Here is a 25,909-nt window from a genome sequence, read left to right on the forward strand (position 1 = left end):
TGGGAAAGATAATTTTTATTCATGTAAGCTAACATGGTATACTGTAGCAGTAGTCATCAGATTGGATCACCAGAATGGATTATATAATGTACAATTATATGTATTAACATAATAGATTCTGCACAATAAATTGGTAGTCAGATGGGTCACCAACTTAGGCTTTGCAAAGCCATAAATTGTTACTCAATCTCCCTTGCAGGATCATTATGAAACATATATAAAGAGTCCAGTGCTTGGTTTTTGAAACAGAATGATGCAATATGTAATATTTTATTATTACATATCACAAGTCTACTCAAATGTGAGTTAGTCATATGAAACTCATATAGGGGAAAATGTACTAAGCTGCAGTTTAGTATGTGGTTTACAAACTATTTAATGCAGTTCTAAGTTCCAAACCTGAGAATTTATTATGATGTGGTTTGGAGTCTAAGGGCGGGATGTAATAGAGATCCAGTCTGCCGGAGGTGCGGGATGCAGACTGATCTCGATCGTTTTTTTAAAGTTGCAGTAATTTACAAGGCAAAGCCGAACTGGCTCTACCTTATAAATGACTGCAACTTTAAAAAAACGATTGAGATCAGTCTGCATCCCGCACCTCCGGCAGACTCGATCTCTATTACATCCCGCCCTAAAATTCCAAACCGCATCTGAAGAGTGGCCATTTTTAAACTGCTACAGTGCATGTGGTTCAGGTCAAATGCATTTTAGAACTAGACAGGAATCTTTTACAATTTTGACAAGCTCTGTTTATTAGGCACTGAAACAGGTCCTCTAGGGTTTAGCACGAACAAAGTATTATACCTACACACTTAGGGCTCTATTTATTAACATTATTTTTACTAAAATAAAGTGAAAAAGGGTGTTTTCACACCCTTTTCACATTATTTTAGTTTCACCTGTAGTTATTACAGGGCAATTGGAGAAGAATTAGTAAAATTCTACTCCAACCCCCAGTATCACTTATTTTTAGTAAAGCAGATCGCATTTCCCATAATTGTAATGGGAAATGTGATCCGACCATAGTTACTAAAAATAAATTGTGAAAAAATACCGGGGAAAGCCCTGTGATAATAACGCCACCTGGAGGTGGCGTTATCCAGGGTCTCCCCCGGTTACCGGGCTCCCACTCTGCTCTAACGGGGCCGGTACCAGTAATCAGCTATGTGGTCTAAGCAGCCCGCAAGCTGATAACTGTAAAAAAAAGAAAAAAAAAATTAAACTTTTTTTTTTTTACTTACCTGACTCCAGGCACCGGTGATCGGGCCTCCGGTGATGGCTCTACTCTGGTCAGCTGGTCTCCCACAGTGCACTGGGGCCCGGTCATCAGGTGATCGGGCCCCAGTGCAGTATGGGAGATCACCTGATCGGGAAGCCCGGAGAAGATCACCGGAGGCCAGGAGGATGCAGGTAAGTCTAATGAAGGGAGGGGGGTCGCAGGGGGGGGGGGGAGGGGGGGTCGCGGGGGTCCGCGATCGTGGGGGGCGGGGCTTAGCGCTGGGGGCGGGGCTTAGCGTCGGGGGGTAGTAGCGGTGGTCGGTTGGCGCATGCGCGGGCTCTTAGTCGCGGTATTTTTTCCGAAAATACCGCGACTAGAGTGCGGATGGGATCCGCAGGGACAGAGCTTTATCGCAAGCTCTGTCCCTGCAAGGGATTTATAGTAAATCCCTGTAATATTGCCTGAATTCGCAATGCGAATTCACTCGGTAATATCACACTACAATCCGCATTCAATATGCGGATTGTAGTAAATAGAGCCCTGTGAGATGCCCAGCCCAATGTAGAACTGGGCCCTTCCTGGTACACCTGGCCAAAAAAATAGCATGTGTACTTTTGGCCCTTCATAATTACAAATTAGAAGCACATAACTAACAGGATACAAGGTGGAATGGCTATCTCTAATGTTAAATAAGGATTATAATATCCATGTGTATAATCAATTGGGAATTGTATTAAAATATGTGAACAGAATAGAAGTCAAGTACTTATAAATATGCATGGCTATTTGTATGAACCAGCTAAAAGAACATAGATGCCTATATAAAGTGGCCAGGATAATAGAATACGGATTACTAACATATTTATATAGTTTATAAACAAAATGAGTGGCTTTAATATTTTGAAACAAGAGACAGAAAATGGAGTCAGGAAATTCCGATTCCCAGTATCCTGATTGATAGCTCAGAACATTTAAGGTGAAAGTTCTGATCTGTTTCCTCAATTAAAGAGGAAGTCTTGTCACAAGAATATCCTTCAGCAGAGGGTACTCCCAGGGAGTAACAGGTAACTCCAGTATGCAATTCAAAATGAATACAAGAATATACATATAAAGTGCATCAATAGATGTTTTAAGCATATCATGATGGGGCATCATACCCTGAGAAACCATTCATAACCAACACAAATTTGATGACGATAAATGTGTTTTTATATTAAACAAATTTTAAGATTTTTAAAAAAAAACAATTACTTTTTTGAAAACTGTGGCACCCCATCTTCATCACAAACAGTCCAAGCACTCATAGCTTTACGCGGGGAGACTAACAGCACTAGGCTCTGACAGGCCACAATAATGAAAGTAAAAGAGTTGTGCCCCTGCTGTTATAGTGGGACAGTCAGAAAAAATACACATCCCTATATAAAAAAAGACTCATGTTATAAGCATTGTGTGCAGTGAGTGTTACGGTAAAAAAATTTCAATTATAGAAATAAATATTTTCGTATGTGGCACTACTGATCCCAGCAAGACCTTGTAGCTATAAACAACTTGGAGGTATCCTGGCACTAGTAAAACCACAAGTGCCAGCACACCCATAGCTGTCAGAGCATTCCACTGCCACATAGGAAAAAATTGTACAAATAAACCCAGGCACTGTGATAATACTGTGATAATATAATTAAGTTAAAATTAAATAAGGTGGAGCATCGCTGCTTTAACCTGCACTGTTTCTACTGTGGATTTGCACCAGTTCCCAGGGAGGACATTTGGCTCTATAAGCACTAAAATATAAATGGTAACAGAATAAAACAATTTGTAAAGTGGAATTTTATCCAAAACAATTGTTACCTGCACAGTAACTATACAGGAAAGATCTTGGTAAAGTAAATGAAACATTATAGACAGTATGATAGATACTGTGCCATATGCCGGTCTTCCTAAGCCTTGGAGATATATAAAGTGGATGGAGATAAAATGCCAAGCAATTATCTCCTGTCATTTTGCAAACATAGCTTGTAAAGTGTCAGGAGCTGATTGCTTGGTACTTTATCTCCGTCCACGTCCACTTTATCTCTCTCCAAGGCTTAGTACATAGACCCCTTAGTGAGCTGAGTCTACAGTATCTGCCAATCATTGATGACACAGTTCCTAGTGCTGCTACTATAGTGAACTTATATTGGCTGCCAGAGTTCAATGCAATAAGATTATTATTATTATTATTATTATTCCCCAAAAGCTGTGCGGGATGCTGTGTCTGAAGTTATGTCTGCATGGAACACTGAGGAAAAAACATCATCAGTAAAGGTCAACAGCGGAAAGAAGTGTCCAGGATTGCAGCATAAATGAATTAATTAAATTAATTGACTGCAAATTTGAACCTGAAAAGCAAACATACAGTTTAATAAAATATTGACCAACAGCAACTCAATAGATCAGGATATCATACTTGGGTTGCAGTACCTTTGCTGCTTACCACCTCTAGCAATGAGCAGTTACAAGTTCAGTGGTGTAAAGACTATGGGAATGGACTGCTGAGCAGTGGAGAAAGGGCAAACGGTCAGATGAGTCATCTTTTACCATGTTCTCCTCAAGTAGACAAATGAGCGGTGCCGAACTAAAGAACAATCCAGACCTGGATGCTTGTTTCCAACAATTAAGGTTTCTGGTGGTCCTGTAATGTTCTGGTCCCATTTCCTGCCTTGGTCAAACATTCACTTAGAAGATAAGCTCAATGCTAATCACTAATTAATACTACTGAATGATCTTCACCCCATTTGTCAGGTGTCTTCCTGCCCCCCATCCACAGAGTAGGTGTGAAGGTGTGGTCGCTCATTGGTTTGATACATGATACTGATGTTATCCATATGCATTTATGGGCTATTCTGGAGCAATACCTGAGCATTTTCCACCACCATCAACCAGGAGTCAGCCGAGTGTCTTTCTTATCAGCGAATTATGCCACACTTCCTGCACAGTTACAGATATCCATTGCATGCCAGGCCTAATGGTACATGGCACAGCATGCTACTATCCTAACAACAAGATACTGGCTGCAGCATGGTAAAAATTGGGACAAGTTGGGTTTGCAGTGGGATGCGGCTGTCATAAAAAGTAGGGTGCTGTATGTTGTGAGGAGAGGAGGATATCAGGTGCTTAGGGGTAATAGTGTGGTGATGGTGGTGGTGGTATAGTAGAATGATAGTTAAGAGGAAGTAAATGGGGTACAGCAAAATATAACTCACACTGAGTACTTAGGGCCTGATTGAGCAAGGATCGCTATTCTGCTAGATCGCACGCACCGCAGTTGCTAATATCAGCAGTGAAATGAAAATGTGTGCAATCACATTGCGATCACAGCCTGGCATAAGGACGCCCACTTCCCCTTACACACATCCATATACTTGGGCAATATAGCGAAATAATCAGTAACATCGAGTAACATCGGACTCATAAGCACAGTTAAGGCAGGTCAGACCTCACTCAGGAATTGCTAATTTCAGCACATGCTATGAGACCTCAGGCTGCATCTGAGTTAGCAGTGGATACTTTATGCACGCCCCTGAACGGCGTTGCAATGCACTGGCACTCCAGCGTTTGTCCGACGACTCCCCATCACCACCCACAAACAGCACTTCCTGTCAATCAGTGTGCTCAGGGTCTGCGTAGCCTCTGCAAACGCAGTTCCCATCGCAATTACAAGTTCGCACACGCGCACTGCGATGCATATGCAATGCGAATTAATCGACCGATTGCGTGCATCTTTGCTACTGCGATCCTTGCTGAATCAGGCCCAGAGTGCAGATAGTTACCTGCAAATTCGTTGAAATGATTTGCAATGTCATAGGCCTGGTAATTGTATCCAGCATATTCATAGTCAATAAACCGGACATAACCTGAGAACAAAGACAAGAGAACCCCTTGAGTATTGGTAAAGTCATTTACTGGAACCACTTTTATGGGTGTGATATTACACTCACCCTCTTCTTCATTGTAGATTACGTTCTTACATAATAAGTCATTGTGGCAAAGAACTATAGGAGATTTGAGGGATGGCAAGTACTTCTGCAGCCAGAAAAGTTCGTCTTCCAACACCTTCAAGCTGGGAATCTCCGCTGGTAGCCTATAGTGGGTTAAACAAAATTGCTTTATTATTGTGTATGCAAATGGAGATTTTTCCCTATATATTTCAATGCCCCATATTTACAGTGCCAAAGCAGATCCTAGCAACAAAAGAATTTGTGCATTTTGAAAGTAATTTAATCAGGCTGTTAACTAAAATACTGTATACATAACAATCAGAACGAGAATGCCTTTAGCAGTGGTCACCAACCATTCATACCCTATGAGTCACATTGAAGTGTAAAAGTTGCAGATGAGCCTCGTGAGCAGTATTATAATATGCCGGGCTGCAGCTGGGTATAAGAGCACTCTGGGTCTGTGGACATTTAGTACAACCTCTATTTACGGTTGCTACCCCAATTCAAAAGCCATCAGTACAACTGAATTAACCTTAAAAGGCAGGAGTATTGCCCATGATGTCCCAAACCCTTCCATAATTTCCCTTTTCCTAAATAAGCACTATGTTCTTGTTAATATGGCTTCCAGCCATACATTATAAAAATGTAATTTCTCCCTCAATCAGCTGTGGAAGTTGTTTGTGATATATGGGAATACCAACACTTTTGGCTTAAGGATAGCCATATAGTTCATTATAGTTTCTTGGATCTACCAATCTCCCTGAAAGGTAGCAGAAATCTACAGAGACAGTGTGACTGTGGTTGCAGTAATTGGATTGTTAAACTTGGTGACTCTACAGTATTTACTTGACTGTATATGTACGTTGTAACACTATGTGAAATTAATTACTCCATTGTTGTTGATTTTACAATCAAGTAAATGTCATACTTGCTATTTTCTGTATTTATTTTCATCTATCGAATGAAAGGAATGATGACTTTTCTCCAATATTCCTCAATATATTTTTATGTAAGTCCATCGATGCCGAAAAGTTTTTAGAAAGTAACTTAATCCTGCAAGTGGTGCACTATCTGTCATGTCCACAATTACATCCCAATCTCTAACATTCATTAGGATAATCTGGATAAGGAGAATGCAGTTTCTCAGGTAACCAATAAACCTGGAGAATAATCTCATTCAATACTTCACAATCATTAACTGGGTGACTATAAAATGTCACACATATTCAGAGCTCATATTTATTTGGTGTTTAAAGTAACGCAAATAGTTGTGCACGTAATACTTTACTAAAGCTGCAGCAATATTTGTATCACTATGGTTTCTAAGTATTTAACTGTACATATGTGTCCCTGAGCGACAGGGTCAGATAAATCTGGGAGTGCTTGCTTGTTTTTCAATTTGATTTAAGATTGTTTTGCTATTGTGGAAACCTTACAAGTCCTCTAATACAGATAGATACCACATGATTTCTCTTAGTATGCCTACACTTACCCAATTAGTGTATCCCTAGAATTATTACAATTCTTTGTCTTGAATTTGATGCCAATTCACTGTGGGATGGTTCCATTCCAAAAGTGGCAAAGTAATAGACTAATAAAGCTTACTATGGGACTTCTATGGAAGAGACAATTAATTACATCATAACATAGACTATGGATTTGGTACTGAAGGGAAGTTTTAGGGTGTGGCATGATCAAACATCGCAGTGGCCAAGTGATCAAAATCAAATTATATATATAATACACATCAATGCACACTTCCATTAGTAACATTTCTGTAAATAATGAAGCTGATTCAGAGTTGCACACAGATCCATTTGCATCTAGATCATGCAATTTTTTGCACTGCACATGCGTTAAGCCAGGTAAACCCAACTTTGAGCGTTTATTGGCTATTCAGAGTCATGTCCACTTTTGGTTGAGTGAGTTGTGCTGAGCAGCAACTGGGCGTTCATAGTGTTCTGAGGGTATGTCATTGGCAGGTAGGTGGAATTGGGGAAAACTGAACACATTCCAGATAGAGCTGTTGCACCAAGTACAGGGCTGGTGTAATTGTGTGCTGATAGGAATGAACTCAAATTTCACAAGCAGATGTATAAATATAGGAAAAGATCCACATTTATTTCAAGAACACAAGGCGGTCACATCTGTGGTTGACTTGCATGTAACTCCCAATATTTATTTATTCTGATGTCAGAAAGTGCCTCACACTGAGCAGAGTTTCTCCCCAAGTTCCATAAGACGTGCAGAGGAAATGGGACACCAGTGAGGCCCAAACCCTTAGTAGCTTATAGGGAGATAAGTGGATTTACATTAAGAAGAAAAGGATGGGATGTGCTGTTTGGCATATAGTGTTTCCAATAGTCCGGCAGTACCACTGCCGGACTTAATAGATTCATACAACCTACAAGTATACCATGAGGAGCAAAAGGCAGCACTCGCTGGACCACAATGTGAAAAAAAAACATTTTACCACATAATTATAATATATATTTATTATAATACTTTCTTGGTCCTGAGGAAAGGGCGTAGAAGCCCTGAAACATTGACCTAGCATCTGTGAGTTTATCCGGATGAACACCCAGTTATTCTCTATTGTTTATGAACTATGTACTCACTATGTACCAAGTGAGTGCCGCCTCTTGTTCCTTATGCAATATTTGTACATTGGTGGATTTATTAGGAAGGCACCGTAGTACTGCAGGGATCTGAAATACACGTTGCAGCAATTTTGAAGTTACTATTTTCCTATTCACCCTTGCATTTCTTATTTTCTATCTTAGAAAATTATATTTTTTGCCTTTTTTAATAATTAAATGTTAATTACAATTATTTTATGCTTTATCTAATGTCTCTTCTTAAGTTGGGAGGACCATCCCTAATTAAACATTATTTTTTCTAAGAACACCCAAGCACTCTTAAATCCTTCTACCTCTCTGTAATGAGATAACAGGACTTTGGGCCTGATTCAGAGCCGCTCGTAAGCGGCCGTTTGTTCGTTCCGAGCGATGTTTGCACAACTCTGCATGCGTACGGATCGTAATACGCATGCGCGAACCAGTCAGTGCGGCCGAAAATCGTTTGTTCACTAAATAGCGAATGCCTGCTATTTTGAGTGACAGGAGGAGACGTATGTGGGTGGTAACGGGGGAAGGTGCTTGAAAACGGGGAGTGGAGATCCGAACGCAGGCGTGCTTAAAGGTCAAAACGGGTGTTTTAAGGGTATAGTAAGCTTTATTAAGGTGCATAATTAATACAGCAGCGTCATTGACCACGTCACTGGGTTATTTTATAGTCAGAACTGCTCGCAAGATTGCGGTAGGAAAAACCAACCACAAGAATAGCGAGCAGTTCATACGCTGGTCGATGTACTCGATTAATCTAATAAATAGCGGACATGACATAGGATACGAGCGGCCAGGGGGCGTAGTTTTCCAAAAAACGACCGCATGTTTTGTTCGCTCGTTCAGACCTAGAGGCGTGAACAGACCGCAAAGAGCGAACGGTTCATTTGAATAGCCACCCCTTTTTCCTGAACGAGCGAGCGCAAATAGCGTCCGGCTCTGAATCAGGCCCTTTATTCCATTATTATACAACCGTCGGGACACTGGGATTATAAATGAATGTCCAAGGCGAACAGCACATTTATAAAGGGTGAGTATGATCTTAAAGGATTTATATTGTCCAATTCACCATAGGTGACAGTAGACACTGTTGTTTTTTCTGTAACCCTTTCTGAATATCCTCAGGTGCACCTTCCAGAAGGTTTGTAAGCCACGGTGCAGCATTACCCAAGGCTCCATTACATTCAAGAATCGGTGAGCATATATAATACTGAGTGTATGTTTTTGGATCACTCAGTGTATACTATATTTGTTTTTGTCTTTTTTTTGTAAAATAACCTACACAGGTGGGAGAGGTGCTGGAACACCCCCCATTTGATCCAGCTATCTTCTAGGAACCTATTGTTTGAGTTCCAAAAGATTAAGCTGCATACTCCTAACCTCCATTGGACCTTTTTCATTGGTGCAAGTTATCTTCACTTCTCAAGCACTCAGCCTGTAGCCTTACAATTTGAAAACTGCTGTTGATGGGCAGTTTGCTATTGCCAGTACAGACTGCTGCATTGATGAGATTTGCTCCTGCCAGCTACATACCTGCCCTGGGCTCCATCATCAGTGTGCAGGATAGATATATACTTGTTCAGCTTCTGCCACAATGCAGCTTTTGGAAGGCAGCCATTATGAGCTGGAATACAGTGGTATTTGGCCATCTCAGATGCAATTAACCTGTCAAAAAGAAAGGTGTAAGTTCAAATATAGAGTCACCCTCTAAATCAGTAGTTCACATTAATTTTCACTCGGGGTATCCCCTGGCAGCCCATTTGCGTTACTATTACCCCCAACATTTGTAATGCATATAATTGCTATTAGATAAACTGTTTAGGCACTGCTATACATACAGATGTGTCCTCCGTCGTTGTTGCTGCAGTCGCATTATATAGCCCTTCTGTTCACGCCTAGTCCCGTGCCAGTTTACTCATGCTGAGCGTCTTTTTGTGCGTCTTTTTTGCCGCAAATGCATCTTATTCGCAATGGGATGCGAATAATATGCACAAGCAGACTTTGCTGTTAAAATAATATGTGTAGGTTCTGTGTGCGACTGCCGCTGTATCTGCATATGAAATGCTACATTACAATCTCATCGGCTATTCTCCACACCACGTTCCATTGTGATGTTTTTACAGACTCGGCTGCACACAGAACATACACAGGCCGCATACCATGTTAATCAGCAAAGTCTGCTTGTGCGTCTAATCCGCATTCCATTGCGAAGAAGACATATTTGTGACAAAAAAGATGCTCGGGCACCGGCCGAGTCGCACGAGAGCCGGCAGCTCTCGTGCGTCCTGTGTAACACGACTCATAACGCAAGGAGTATAGACGAGGAATGACATATCTGTTAAAGCAATAGTGTACTATAAACAAGATTTAAAAAATATGAACAGAATGAATTCTACATGTCTCTCACGTATTACAATTTAAGGAAAAAATTGACAACATTACAGCACGTCACATGCTGATTGAGAGACTCAGTCGCAACCAGATATACAAGTGTCACATATCAAATTAATGGGCACAGTTTCCTGGTGTGTCCTAATTGCATCGCATTGCGACTTAGATGCATTTTGGCAAAAAAAACGCCTGATGCTAGTAGAGTCTCACGGGGCCAGGCGCACTAGGAGGATCCTGTTTGGTGCTACTGCAGCAAAGACGAGTGAGGACACATCTGTAAGATGCGATCCTTCAATTCCACCAGTTTTCTGCCGACAAAACATGATCAAAGGTGTGTACAAACTCTTACGATATGCGAATGGGTCGAAATCGAAAGAACGACCTGACTATTGTATAGGTGAGTACCCAGCAGCTTTACACATGCTGATATCATCAGTGTTCAGCTGTTGATAAAGTTAGTTAAGAAAGACGGTAACTAAGGGGTGTGTTTATCCATACTCTGTTACAGATGTTTTCCTTCTCCCCTCCTCTCCATGCTAAGAAAGCAACATGTGTTTATTCCTGATTATACAGAAATAAAGAGTTCCTGTTTGATTATACTTTCTATACTCTCTGCTGCTCCTATATAGCGTATCTGCTAACATATATTCTGATACCAGGATAAACTTTAATATTTTTGAACTTTAATGATTACATTTTTATTACACTTTGTTATTTTAAAACAATTAAAACTGGTACAACATTTATTAACATACAATATTATATGCTGATATCATAGTCATTGGGGATGTTGTATACCTCCCAACTTTGGAAAGTTCAGCTCGGGACTGCCGCGGGCGCACGTCCGAAAAGGGGACGTGGTCTCAGGACGAAGAGGCGTGGCCTCTTGCCTTTTCATCACTCCGGGGGCGAGACCAGCATCCACGGAGATGCTGGGCTGCCACCAGGGCTCTCCCCGAACAGTGAAGAGATGCCATGCGCATGGCATCTATTCACCCACTGCTCTGCTCATGATTTACCCAAACTTCCCCACCACTGCGGGACACTGTGGCCCGCGGGTGGGACAGAAGGAATGTCCCACTGGAAGCGGGACAGTTGGGATGTATGATGTTGTGTCACTAAATCCAGATCATATCTCAATATTTTTTGTAACTTGTTTATGCAGGAAATACCAGTGATACTGTGATGCATGGGGCTTGGTATTCTCAGGATACTGCTTTCCCTATGTGTCTAATTATCACCTGGATGTCAATCCCTACCCATTACAGAAAACTTATTTCCAAGGTTGAGAACCACTGCTCTAAATGAACTGATCCATAATATTTACTAAGGCACAGTATGAACTCTACTAATTTCAAGTAACTAAAATAAAATTTTACATAATCATATTTTTATAGAAGGAATGGATCCTTTATTAATTGTGTCCCTTGCTGTGATGATGGCCATATATACTGTACATTTCCACTCAGTTAAAGAACTTCACTTTCACACTAGCTCAGTGCTGGCGGAGATCAGGTCTTGTTTCATTGTTATTATAATATAATATAGTCAGAATGTAGATATAAGGAGTACTATTTCTGACTACAGTGCTACAGTATCAACCTGGTACCGACATTTGCACACATACTTTCTGTATTTTACCCCAACTATTTACTTATGGGCCTTATCTATCAACAAGTTTTATTACTCACAACAAGTGATAAAACTCATTGCATATGATAAATGGTGCTCCAGCCGATCAGCTCCCAACTGTCATTTTTCAAACAGATGACAGTTGGGAGCTGATTGGCTGGAGCATCATTATCCTACACAACGAGATTTATCATTCATTGTGAATGATAATGATAAAACTTGGGGGAGAAGCAGGTGCACACTATAAGCACTAAAAATTCTAATGATCAAAATATTTATAATAAACTGTAATAATTATCATTGTTTTTAAAGTAAGGTTTCTTAGTACATGTTTGGCCAAAGATGTTTGCCCACCTACCACGTCACGGTAACCCTTATAAGGTGGGTCCCTAACATCCCACTCTTGGGCTAGTACTCCTCCTACCTGCCCCAGGTGATTTTAATTGGTATGGGTCCTTTGCATTACATACATTTAATGGGCTCTATGAAAGGTAAGTCCTAGATACATTATTTAATGTATCAGTATTAGAGATGTTAGGGACCCACCTGATGAGGTCACCGTAACGTGGTAGGTGGGCAAACATCTTTGGCCAAACGTACTAGAAAACCTTACTTTTAAAACCATGTTAATTGTTACAGTTTATTATAAATATTTTGATCATTAGAATTCTTAGTGCTTATAGTGTGCACCTGCTTCTCCCCCTTCTTTTCTTCAGTAGAACTACAGGTCTCAGCATGTTAGCACCTATTATTATGTTTAAGATTAAGATGTGCAACCCAGCCCTTCCTTTTTCCTGGATAATGAAACTCGTCGAAATATAAGGCCCTATATCCCTAGGATTTTATATTTGTGTGTTACAGGGAGATGTACAAAGCTCTAGAAAGTGGTAAATTGGAAAGTGATAAACTACCAGCCACTCAACTCCTAACTGTCATGTTACAGGCGGTGTTTGAAAAATGACAGGAGCTGATTGGCTGGTACTTTATTTTCCAATGTATCACTTTCTAGAGATTAGTACATCTGGTACAGTTAATTTTGTGTTTATGGTGTTTGATGTATTTTATTGTATCATATTATCCTTTTCTGATATAAAAAGTTATAAGTTAGTAAGGATTGCCCCACAACACAGTACTCTTCATGTTCCTCCCTTTGTATCGAGAGCATCCCACCATCACATCCATACAAAGGAGAGATCATCTGATCTTCTTACTTAGATATTTCTGAGTAAGGCAATGGTCTGTCAAGGTGGTTTACTGTCAGCTACTATTATCTATATGCCAATCAGTGCTTAGGGCCTTCTCTACTTTTTGTCTTCACCAATATTATGTAATGTATTTTGAACCTTCCATTCGGTGAAGTGCCTGTTTCTAGGCACACTTTACCCAATATAAAAAACACTCAGAAGTGACAAATGTAATATAGACAGTCCAGATGTCCCTAACTCTTATGATTAATTTACACTATCAATCAGATTAAACCAAGCTGTTTTTAGGAGAAAAATTGAATGTAATGAAAGTGGTAATTCTAAAGTGGTATGAGGCTGGCGTTATATGCATAAAGCACCTCTTGGCATTTTTTTTACCTATCTGCATTCCTAGGCATGCTTTTACATTGTGTCTCACGAGAGCGGATTGTAGTAATTTACCCTGTCAGTAAGCTGTTGCTTTCTAGTTCCTTGTCTTTCTTTTTGGTGTACTAACAATTTTACAACACACATATAGTACAGTAAAATAGTCGTTGGAGTAAGTGAACAAACTGGCAAAACAAAATAGGAATGGGAGACAAGGCAGGAGGGTGTCCCGCTAGCCTGCTTGTTTGGAGGAAGGGATATGTGGCACTTACGCAGTAAAGTGCCAAACTATGAGCAGCTTTAAACCACTTATTATAGATAGGCATCTTCGTATCTCCTTTCACCACTCTGGCTTGGATTGTTGTGTAGTTCAAATATGTAGGTAATTTAGCCGGAATGCTTTTATTTCATACTCTGGATCTTCTAACAGAAGGTAAAGGTACGCTTGACTTTTAGAACATGTATAAAGTCTTGCTTCCAAATATTCTAATATGCTGCAGCTCAGACTTATATCTGTTCCACTATTCATATGGAGTTCTCTGTGTAGCCTTAATGGGTGAACAATGGTTGGCTTCTCCCCAATATGTCATTGGAACACCTGCATCAAAGAGCAAACTTCTATTTTTACACAGTGTATACCATTATTGGGAGCAGATGATACTGTGGTCTGGAACACAATTCGGCTCATTTTTAAGATGATCTGCAACTCACCACTTGTATATACAGTCCCATTACTTGCATGTAGTATTTCTGACATCCTGACAAATGTGTTACTGACTTAAGCAAGATCATGGCCAGATTAAGGTTTCTGTGAGCCCCAGGCAAATAATTTGTTGGTCCCCTATCAATAAAATGAAATTATTATGCCTACCAGTTAGCTTTATGCCACAGTGCCCCCAGTAAGCATTATGATGCACAATGTCCCAGTATGCACATTATGCCACACAGTGACACCAATATGTCACACAGCGACCCAGTATGCCACATGGTACCCCCCACTGCTGCTAGCACTCATCCCTGAGCCTGGTGTGCGGATTCCAGCCTCTTGACGGCGTCACAATGCCACACTTAAGGGTCTTGGGAGCTGCGCAGCAGGCTTCCACATCGAGGAACAGGTGCTGCGGGATACCTGTACCAGCTCCCCATTAATCAGACACTGATGAAGATATCTTCATATATCCAGCATATCATTCTTGCTTTTAAAGCAGACCACTGAGTATCCTTTTTGACTGAACATCCATGAATGTAAAAAATATGAGATATGGTAAGAACTTACCCTTGTTATCTCTATTTCTACGAAGTCCATAGGGTTCCACAGGATACCTTGGGGTATAGGTGTGACGTCAGTCGCAGGGCACCAAAGAGTTAAGCTTTCAGCCTCCCAGGATGCACTAGGTCCCCCTCCTATACCCCGCCCCCGGGCCAAGGCACCTCAGTTAGTTACCAAGCCATAGGCCGGAGGAGGAGAAGGAAGAGAGAGAACAAAGATCTGGACACATACAAGAATCACATTCTCACCAGAGGGAGACGGAAAACCGGTGACCAGAGCAAAGCCCATCTGCAGCACAGGTGCGACAGGGCGGGAGTCCTGTGGAACCCTATGGACTTCGTAGAAATAGAGATAACAAGGGTAAGTTCTTACCATATCTCATATTTTCTACTTCAGGGTCCATAGGGTATCCACAGGATACCTTGGGGATGTCCCAAAGCAGTATCCTTTAAGGGTGGGGACGCTCCTGTGCAGAAAGGAGAATCCGCCGCCCGAAGGAAGCATCCTGAGAGGCGAAGGTGTCAAACCTGTAATACCTCACGAAGGTATGGACAGAAGACCACGTAGCAGCCTTGCAGATCTGAACTGCCGAGGCACCACGTCGAGCTGCCCACGAAGGACCCACAGACCTAGTGGAATGAGCCTTCAGAGAAGGAGGGACCGGTAGGCCTTCATGAAGATAAGCTTCAGAAATAGCCATACGGATCCAGGCTGCCAAAGTTTGCTTTGAAGCAGGCCAACCCTTTTTACAGAAGCCATAGAGGACAACAAAGCGTCCGACTTCCTAAACAAAGAAGTGCGGTCAACATAAGTCCTTAAGGCCCGCACAACATCCAAAGAGGCCTCACCCACGGAAAGACCCGGTGAGTTAAAGGCCGGAACAACTATTTCCTCGTTAACATGAAACTGGGAAACAACTTTGGGAAGAAACTTGGGCCGAGTGCGGAGCACTGCCCTGTTCCCATGAAAAACCAAGAAAGGGGGTCTACAAGAAAGAGCCCCTAACTCAGAAACACGTCTGGCTGAAGCAACGGCCAGAAGGAAAACAGTCTTAGCTGTTAGCCATTTAATATCCACTGAGCCCAGTGGTTCAAACGGCGGTCCTTGGAGAGCCCTCAGGACCACAGCCAAATCCCAAGGCGCCACAGGTGGAACAAAGGGCGGCTGAATACGGAGAACACCTTGCATAAAGGTGCGCACATCCGGGATTGTAGCAATCCTACGGTGAAACCAGACAGATAGGGCCGAAACCTGTACCTTCAAAGAAGCAAGGCGAAGCCCATGATCTAGTCCCGCTTGCAGGAAGGCGAGAATCCGAGACAGACGAAACTCCCGCGGTGCATAACCTCTCGGTCGACACCACTGGAAGAACATATGCCACACGCGATGGTATATCCTCGCGGAAGATGGTTTCCGAGCTCGTAACATGGTACACACCACAGAGCTGGAAAACCCCCAGGACCTCAGCATGGCCGTCTCAACAGCCACGCCGCCAAAGACAGCCGAGTCAGGTCCGGGTGAAGACAAGGACCCTGAGACAGAAGGTCCGGTCGTAGCGGCAACCGCAGAGGACTGTCCACGGACAGACCCTGAAGGTCTGAGAACCAGTGCCGTCTGGGCCACGCGGGAGCTATCAACAGGAGCGTCCCTCCTTCCTGTTTGAATTTCCGGATTACCCGTGGAAGAAGGGAGACCGGAGGGAACAGGTATGCGAACCTGAACGTCCACCGGACGGACAGAGCATCCACCAGAGACGCCCCTTCGTCTCTTGTGCGAGACCCGTACACCGGCAACTTGTTGTTGTGCCGGGACGCCATGAGGTCGATTTCTGGAAGACCCCACCTGTCCACCAGTAGTTGAAAAACGTCCGGGTGCAGGGACCATTCCCCTGGATGAACGTCCTGGCGACTTAGAAAGTCTGCCTCCCAATTTAGCACTCCCGGGATGAAGACCGCTGATATGGCCGGAAGATTGCGCTCCGCCCAAACCAGGATCCGAGAGACCTCTACGAGAGCCGCCCGACTGCGAGTTCCTCCTTGCCTGTTTATGTAGGCCACGGTGGTAGCATTGTCCGACTGGACCTGCACCGGGTGACCCTGGAGAAACCGCTGTGCCTGCAGGAGAGCATTGAAGACCGCACGGAGTTCCAAGATATTTATTGGAAGCTCCGCTTCTGTCGGTGTCCACCTGCCCTGGAACAAGTGTGGACCCGAAACTGCTCCCCAGCCCCGAAGACTGGCGTCCGTTGTCAACAGGACCCAATTTGGAACCCAGAACGGACGTCCCTTGTTGAGGTGGGTCGTCTTTAACCACCACGCAAGGGACAGGCGAACCTCCGGGGTGAGCACAATCGTCTGGAACTTCAGAGACTGAGGCAGCCCGTTCCACTTGGACAGGATCAGGTGCTGCAGAGGTCTGGAGTGAAACTGGGCGTATTCCACCATGTCGAACACCGACACCATGGAGCCCAGTAACCTCATCGCCGAGTGTAAGGACACCCGGCGGCTGTGCAGACAACTGCGCACCCTTGACTGTAAAGCAGAGATCTTGTCCTCCGTCACGAAGATCCTTTGCTGTCCCGAGTCCAATAAGGCTCCAAGATGCAGAATCCTCCGAGACGGGATTAGAGTGGACTTCTGCCAGTTGATTAGCCAGCCGTGCCATTGCAGCAGTGCAATGGTCAGGTCCAAGTGGTGTAACAGGAGCTCTGGAGATCCTGCCACCAATAACAGGTCGTCCAAGTACGGCAACATGCGGACTCCTTGCAGCCGCAGAGAAGCCGCCATGACCGCCATAGCGTCCTGTAAGTTCAATGACACCATGTAGTCCCCAGGTTCCAGCGCCAGAATGATGGACCGTAGGGTCTCCATCCGAAACTTCGGGACCCGCAAAGACTTGTTGAGTGCTTTGAGGTTGAGAATCGGACGATATGACCCATTGGGTTTCTGTACCAAAAAAAGATTTGAATAGAAACCCTGGCCCCTCTGGGAGAATGGAACAGGCACTATAACTCCAGCCTGGAGCATAGTGTGCAATACCTTCCGCAGCTCCGTAGCCTTGTTCCGGTCTGATGGTAGACCCGTGGTGAAGAATCGAGCCGGGGGTCTGTGCCGGAAGGAGAGGGCGTACCCGTGAGAGACCACCTCCAGAACCCAAGTGTCTGTCGTAGTGAACGACCAACACCGGGAGAACTGCAGCAGGCGGCCTCCCACCCTGGGATCCCCCAAGGGGAGACCCGGACCGTCAGGCCGCAGGCTTGTCATCTGGCTTGGGGGCCGGACGTCTGGTACTCCATGCCTGTTTCCGGGGCTTGACCGATTTCTTAGGGCCAGCCTGTCGAGGAAACGACTGTGGTTTGGGCCTGCCCTGGGCCCTAGATGACCGAAAGGACGATGGTCCAGAACCAGAAGGAGCAGCGGCCGACGGGAGACAAGCAGATTTGGCTGCCGCCAGCGTGGCCACAATCTTATCCAGATCCGGACCGAAGAGAACTTCTCCGGTAAACGGCAACGCTTCCAGACCTTTCTTGGATCTGCGTCCGCCTTCCAGGATCGCAGCCACAAGGTGCGACGAGCAGCTACCGCTGCTGAAGAAATTCTAGACACCAGAGTACTAATGTCTAGAGCCGCCTCGTTGATGTAGGTGGCCGAATCACGGAGATTGCCAATCAACTCCGCCTGTTCGGCCGGACAGTCGGATTCAAAAGAAGCCTCTAATGAATCCGCCCAGCGCTCCATCGCTCTGGCAACCCAGCAAATGGCCATAGCCGGCCGTGCTGCCCCCCCTGCAAGGGAATAAGCAGACTTCAGGCAGATTTCTACCTTGCGGTCCGTAGCATCCTTAAGGGAGGACATGGATGGCATCGGCAATGTGGCACTACGGACAAGACGGGTCACGTGAGAATCCACCTGTGGAGGGGATTCACACTTAGCAAAATAATTATCCGCGAACGGATAAGCCACCGCCAGGCGTCTCTGCGGCTGGTATCTTTTGCCAGGTTGTTTCCACGCCTCCTCTAAATGGTCCACCAACTGACCCGAAAGAGGAAAGACTGTGGCATCGCCCTTCACATCTTTGAAAAAGGCATACTTAGATTTAGCCGCTGGGGGAACTTCGTCCTCAATCACCAAGGCTGTGCGGACCGCCCGAATAAGTCCAGGAATATATACTTTGGACTTAGCATCAGCGTCCTTAGTATGGAAAGGTTCCTGATCGTAAGGATCCAGAATCTCCCCATCATCAGACGTCCCTTCGTCATCCTCATAAGGAGCGGACAGAGACGCCACCGGCCTTTTATGAGGCCGCATCACAGACTCCCCTTGCAACACATCCGACAAGTGCTGTACAGAACTCGTCAGGGAGTTAACCCACGCTGGCTCCTGAGAACCCGGGAGCGGGGAAATAGGGAGACTGTGGGGTACCACCAATTGTCGTGGGAACCCCTGCATGGGTGACGACACCACAGACTGCTGGGACAAACCCATCGGAGTAAACGCGGGCTGCGGAGCTAACTGGCCCACTAAAGCTGTTAACGCCTGAGCGAAACAAGCCCAGGGCGGCTCCTGTACCGGTGCTGTAACCGTAATAGGCCGCGCCATGGACAAACACTGCCGGCAAAGGCCCTCCGCGCTACCCTCCCCCTCCGCTAACGGTACTTTGCACGTGGTACACTGTAGCCGGAGGGGAAAATCACTTTCAGACATGATGGCACCACGTATGTGACCTCTCTCACCAATTAAGTATTAAATAGGCGAGAGACCACCCTGCAGCACCGCACCGCAAGGGCTTTAGCAGAAAGAACAGGGACAGTAATAAAGCTGACAGTTTAGAGAAGAAAAGTTACAGGCAGCGCTAGCACAGTCACATACAATGCAGAGAAATAACAATTCCTGCACTAACAGTGCTGATCACTCAACTACACAGACACAGGGCCTGGAAGGACACAGCGCTGCATACACAGACCTGAGCCACAGCGGAGGAGAGGTATGCGGGGGGACCCAGACCACGATGCTTCCTTCCAGACTTCCAGCAGCGTTCACCATGCGTTGCAGAGAAGATGGCCGCCGAGGAGCAGAGAGAAGCTGGCCTGGGGGAGGAGCGCTGACACAGGACCAGTCAGCACAGTGCAGAGAGGGCTGTGTGCAGCGGGGGAGGCGCCGGCTGTGAGACAGGGAAGGCGCGCTCCCCTGGCATGCATTTAACCCCTGGGACGCCGCAGCGCTACCGCTCTGCTGCGGTCCGCTGTCCCAGGGGGTAGTGGAAGCGCAGGTTGGTCGCCTGGCTCCACGCTGCAGCCAGTCCCCAGGGAGCCCCCTGCCTGGGGACTTAGGACCATGTGATCAGCGGGGACCCACCGCGGAACCCCGCTGCTTACCTCTGTCCCCCTTGAATCCGGCCATGGTCCGGAACATCTGGGGTCACCGCTAGCTGTGACCCCAGACGCCCACCAGCATCCCCGGATCAGTACCGGCGTTCTGGTACCGGCGGGGTGTAGGGAAGACAGCATGGACGTCAGGACTGACTGTCCATGCTGTTCATCCAGATGTGCAGCCACAGCTGCATGAAGAAAAAGCTTCAGGGGCTCTTCTAGCCCCCACTCCAACAGGTGCACCCGACTCCGGCCGGGCACCAAACTAAACTGAGGTGCCTTGGCCCGGGGGCGGGGTATAGGAGGGGGACCTAGTGCATCCTGGGAGGCTGAAAGCTTAACTCTTTGGTGCCCTGCGACTGACGTCACACCTATACCCCAAGGTATCCTGTGGATACCCTATGGACCCTGAAGTAGAAAATAAGTTTTCCTTATTGGTATCTCAAAGCTCATTAATCTACTGTATCTACTGTATATATGAGTCCCCTGGTGGTTCAGCTCTGATGCTACTGATATCTCAAAGAGATCTTCTTGTCATTTTCCCTTTCATTCAACTAGTGCATTTCATGAACTGGCTGTACTGGTCAATCCGTTTACTGCTAAAGAGCTATCCCTTAACTAGCATCCTATGCTTCTGATTAATGCAGTTTATATGTCGGTCCTGCTTGACTGCCTCTTTACAATTCATTAATGATATTTGGCCTCCTGCAAGGCTGTAAAATCACTTTGTGATGATGCTGCTATCAACCTTAAATGTTATGTTGTTGCTTCACTTTGTGCATTTCTTTCCTGACCACATGTTGCTTTCAAAACAAGGTACATAGAGTGCATTATTTACTGGTATTTTTTCATCCTAGTTCATATGCTATAGTAATTCAACCTGACATTGGTCAATGACGTGTTGCTCTGACATTGATACACCATGCATGCTTTGATGAACCGACCACACTGGCGTTAAAGGCAGCCTTTATATCTGAAGTGTTGTCTTCTTTATTAGAGAGTATCCTCTTCAGCTTATTCTCTATTTCCAAACTCAACAGTCCACCTTTAGGTGACGATATTTTGTGTATACAAAACATTCACGCTTTACATTGCTGACTGTGATTTGTACCCAATTTTTTACTTTTAGTTCTGAAGCTGCTCATAATCATCACTTTAACTCTGCTTTCTACTTCTTATTATATACAGATTAGTTTTTGCCATATACTAATGCAAGCATGTCACTTGTTCAATTATCAAGTACAGTCACATGTGGTTCATAGCTGCTGAAACCACCAAGTAGCAATGACGGTACATGGAAATCTTTTATTTCTTTATCCATTCCATGTAATCACAATACTATGTATAAATTACTCCTTATGTTATCATGAATATGCTGCAAATTGATCAGACTAGCTTGGTACAGTTTAATGCATTAATACAATTTATTGCTAATATTGGCTCTTTCATGCACTTTCTATAGCGTCTCCCACAAAAAGACAGTTTGACGCAGACATCCAGTGAGCTTTGTAAATAAGGTTCACTGTGTTTCTGACTGCATGCATTCATGACATTAAGGCTTTGTACTGTAAACATTTTTACAAAGATGCCCCTCCCCCTAGATGATGCTAAGGAGCCCCTGGCTCCAGCTAGGCATATTACTCAACTTTTTTACCTAGGTGGTAATGCAATTTTAAGTTAAACTAAGAATAACATTTCATTTGCATGGGTATCAAAGCACATTTCATATTGTCATTATTATTGACAATTAGGAATCTCCTATACTGTAATAGGAGCAATAGCCCACATGTGTTTTTCAGTTCAGGCCTCAGATATCATTGAACCACCGTTGCTCATTTTGGGACCTATTTAACAATAATCACATTCTCAATGCAATCTGGTAACGATATTAGAGCCCAAAATCGCATAGCAGAATGTGACAAAACCACTCAAATCAAATAGCACATGCAGGGACAGGGTTTCTGAAAAGATCCCATCTCTGCAATCTACTGACCACGCATTTGTGGCGGCCATTGCCGGGGAGGGTTCCAAAGCCTACCAGTCCACCCCCTAATTTAACTACTACCCTTTCGCTTTAGAAGTATTATATTTATATAATAATATAATATATATATATACATGCAAAAAACAGCGGCACTCGCAGGACTTGTAAAGAAGACTCCAGACTCCCCAGGTCAAGTTCAACGTTTCAGTCAAACGACTTTTATCAAGAACCGTTATTTCGATATATATATATATATATACATATACAGAAATGACCTCTTGCATCTTTGCTGCGTACGTGGAAAATCGTGCCACACATGGTGCTAGGCATGCGCCCGCCAGCGGACACGCGCACTGCGTTCACACTCGCGACTCCATAGATTGCATGGTGCAATCACAGCGCGTGACATAGCGTACCATATTGTACGCTGCTGCGGGTAATCGCATGGCGCAATGAGTGCGCATACTTGTAGCGCGATCGGCAAGGATGTAAGAGGACACATCTGTTTACTTTTTGCTGACTTGCATACTGGGGATTTGCACTCTGTTTAAAAACCAATTATACTGCATGATATATATTGTAATACTCTGTTAAAAAAGAGCTGGAAGTAGTCTCACACTTTAACCACCAGTGATTATCTGCTGTATGGTGTGTTATTAATATATACGTTAAAAAAAAATTGCAGGTTACCATATTCCCTATCTTGCACCACCCCTGATGATGGTGACAATGACAAAACACGTTGGGTGCTTGAAATCTGTTTCCACAAAACTATAGAGCCACATTTGGTACAAGCTTTTGTTCTATCTAGGACAGTACAAAAAGTGTCAACATTCCATCAAACAGAAAAAGTGGTGTCAGATCTACAGCTATTTGGTGCATATATAATAATTTGTATTGTAAAAAGTTTTTATATGGAAACATTATTTTAATAATGTGTCACTATTGGGTACATTTGAATTAATGATATATCAACATTAATTAGAATAAAACTAAAACACTACTAGTTATATACAGTCAGGTCCATAAATATTGGGACATTGACAGAATTTTCATATTTTGTCCTCTATTCATCACCACAATGGCTTTGAAATGAAACAAACAAGATGTGATTTAACTGCAGACTTTCAGATTTAATTTGAGGGTAATTACATCCAAATCAGGTGAACGGTTTCTATATGTGCCTCCCACTTTTTAAGGGGCCAAAAGTAATGGGACAAACTAAACAATCCTAAATCTAACTTTCACTTTTTAATACTTTGTTGCAAATCCTTTGCAGGCAATTACAGCCTGAAGTCTGGAACGCATAGACATCACCAGACGCTGGGTTTCATCCCTGGTGATGCTCTGCTAGGCCTCTACTGCAAATGTCGTCAGTTCCTGATTGTTCTTGGGGCATTTTCCCTTCAGTTTTGTCTTCATCAAGTGAAATGCATGGTCAATCGGATTCAGGTCAGGGGATTGACTTGGCCATTGCATAACATTCCACTTTTTAGCCTTAAAAAACTCTTTGGTTGCTTTTGCAGTATGCTTCGGGTCATTGTCCGTCTGCACTGTGAAGCGCTGTCCAATGAGTTCTGAAGCATTTGACTGAATATGAGCATATAATATTGCCCAAAACACTTCAGAATTCATTCTGCTGCTTTTGCCAGCAGTCACATCATCAATAAATACAAGGGAACCAGTTCCATTGGCAGCCATACATGCCCACGCCATGACACTACCACCACCATGCTTCACTGATGAGGTGGTATGTTTTGGATCATGAGCAGTTCCTTTCCTTCTCTTCTCTTCCCATCACTCTGGTACAAGTTGATCTTTGTCTCATCTGTCAATAGGATGTTGTTCCAGAACTGTAATGGCTTTTTTAGATGTTGTTTGGAAAACTCTAATCTGGTCTTCCTGTTTTTGTGGCTCACCAATGGCTTGCATCTTGTGGTGAACCCTCTATATTCACTCTTGTGAAGTCTTCTCTTGATTGTTGACTTTGACACATATACATCTACCTCCTGGAGAGTGTTCTTGATTTGGCCAACTGTTGTGAAGGGGTTTTTCTTCACCAGGGAAATAATTATTTTGTCATCCACCACAGTTGTTTTCCATGGTCTTCCGGGTCTTTTGGTGTTGCTGAGCTTTCCGGTGCGTTCTTTCTTTTTAAGAATGTTCCAAACAGTTGATTTGGCCACACCTAATGTTTTTGCTATCTCTCTGATGGGTTTGTTTTGATTTTGCAGCTCTTTGGATCTCATATTGAGAGTTGACAGCAACTGATTCCAAATGCAAATGTCACACCTAGAATCAACTCCAGACCACCTGCTAAATTGATAATGAAATAACGAGAGAATAGCCCACACCTGTCCATGAAATAGCTTTTGAGTTGATAGTCCCATTACTTTTGGCCCCTTAAAAAGTGGGAGGAATATATTGAAACTGTTGTAATTCCTACAACATTCACCCGATTTGCATGTAATTACCCTCAAATTAAATCTGAAAGTCTGCAGTTAAAGCACATCTTGTTTGTTTCATTTCAAAACCATTGTGGTGGTGAATAGAGGCCAAAATCTGAAAATTCTGTCAATGTCCCAATATTTATGGACCTGACTGTATATACCGTATATACTTGAGTATAAGTCGACCCGAATATAAGCCGAGGTACCTACTTTTACCACAAAAAATTGGGAAAACTTATTGACTCGAGTATAAGCCAAGGGTGGGAAATGCAGCAGCTGGTAGTGCCCCCAGTAGTAATTCCTCCTGGTTGTGCCCCCAGTAGTAATCCCCCCTGGTAGTGCCCCCAGTGATAATCCCCACTTTCAGTGCCCCCAGTAGTATTCCCCCCCTGGTAGTGCCCCCAGTGGTAATCCCCCCTTTTAGTGCCCCCAGTAGTAATCCCCCCCTGGTAGTTCCCCCAGTGGTAATCCCCGCTTTTAGTGCCCCCTGTAGTAATCCCCCCCTGGTAGTGCCCCCTGTAGTAATCGCCCCCTGGTAGTGCACCCTGTAGTAATCCCCCCTGGTAGTGCCCCCAGTAGTCCCCCCCCCCCAGTAGAGAGACGTAATAAAAATTTAAAAATAAACACTTGCCTGAAACCCCCGCTCCTGGTCCCGCCACAAACAGCGCCTCTGGCCGCTTTGCATGGGAGAGACGTCATTACCCACTGCGGGAGCCGGAAGATGGCTCCCGCAGTGGGAGCAGCAGCAGCTGCTGAGAGTCTGACAGACTCTCAGCGGCTGCTGATTACAACAAACACACAGCTGCCAGCTCCGGCGGTTGTGTGTTTGTGTGTGTCCGTCCGGTCAGCGCTACACACTCCACTCGAGTATAAGCCGAGGGGGTACTTTTTCAGCACAAAAAATGTGCTGAAAAACTCGGCTTATACTCGAGTATATACGATATATATATATATATATATATACAGCTATATATACATTATATATATAAATATCAATCCAATTGACCGGCAAACCTTATAATCCAATAGAGAAAGTTTACTTTCCTTGGTGCCCTCCCCGGGTAAGAAGCTCACTCTGACAATATCAAGGTACAACGGCGGCACTCATAGGACTTGAAACACAGATGAAGCACTAAGTCAGCTTATTTCTTCAGGGACCCTGAGGAAAATCTCAAAATAAAGAGATTGAAACATTGGAAATAAGATGACCTAGTGCTTCATCTATGTTTCATGTCCTATGAGTGCCACCATTGTACCTTGAGATATATAAATATATATATATATATACATATATATATATATATATATACACAGTATATGTTGCCCTTTAACCTTGTTACTAATGCTGCCCAATCACTAGACGAGCTGAAAACAACTGCACGATTACGACATTGTAATCGTGCAGTCGTTTGTCAGTCTGTGA

The 25,909-nt window shown here is 44.0% G+C and overlaps 1 protein-coding gene across 3 annotated transcripts in view; it reads right to left on the minus strand.

Moving 5' to 3' along the window:
• Window positions 1–25,909, minus strand: part of ETNK2 (ethanolamine kinase 2) — a 75,354-nt gene that overhangs the window by 33,670 nt on the left and 15,775 nt on the right. For all 3 annotated transcript variants that reach the window (XM_088458183.1, XM_088458181.1, XM_088458182.1), the window contains exons 3-5: window positions 9,354–9,485; window positions 5,197–5,339; window positions 5,029–5,112 (exon numbers count right to left, since the gene is read on the minus strand). In XM_088458183.1, the coding sequence (XP_088314309.1) occupies window positions 5,029–5,112; window positions 5,197–5,339; window positions 9,354–9,485 (359 nt within the window). The remainder of the gene's footprint in view (window positions 1–5,028; window positions 5,113–5,196; window positions 5,340–9,353; window positions 9,486–25,909) is intronic.

The sequence above is a fragment of the Taudactylus pleione genome, unplaced genomic scaffold (genome assembly GCF_031769625.1).
Source record: "Taudactylus pleione unplaced genomic scaffold, aTauple2 ptg000814l, whole genome shotgun sequence".
In the NCBI taxonomy this organism is placed as follows: Eukaryota; Metazoa; Chordata; class Amphibia; order Anura; family Myobatrachidae; genus Taudactylus; species Taudactylus pleione.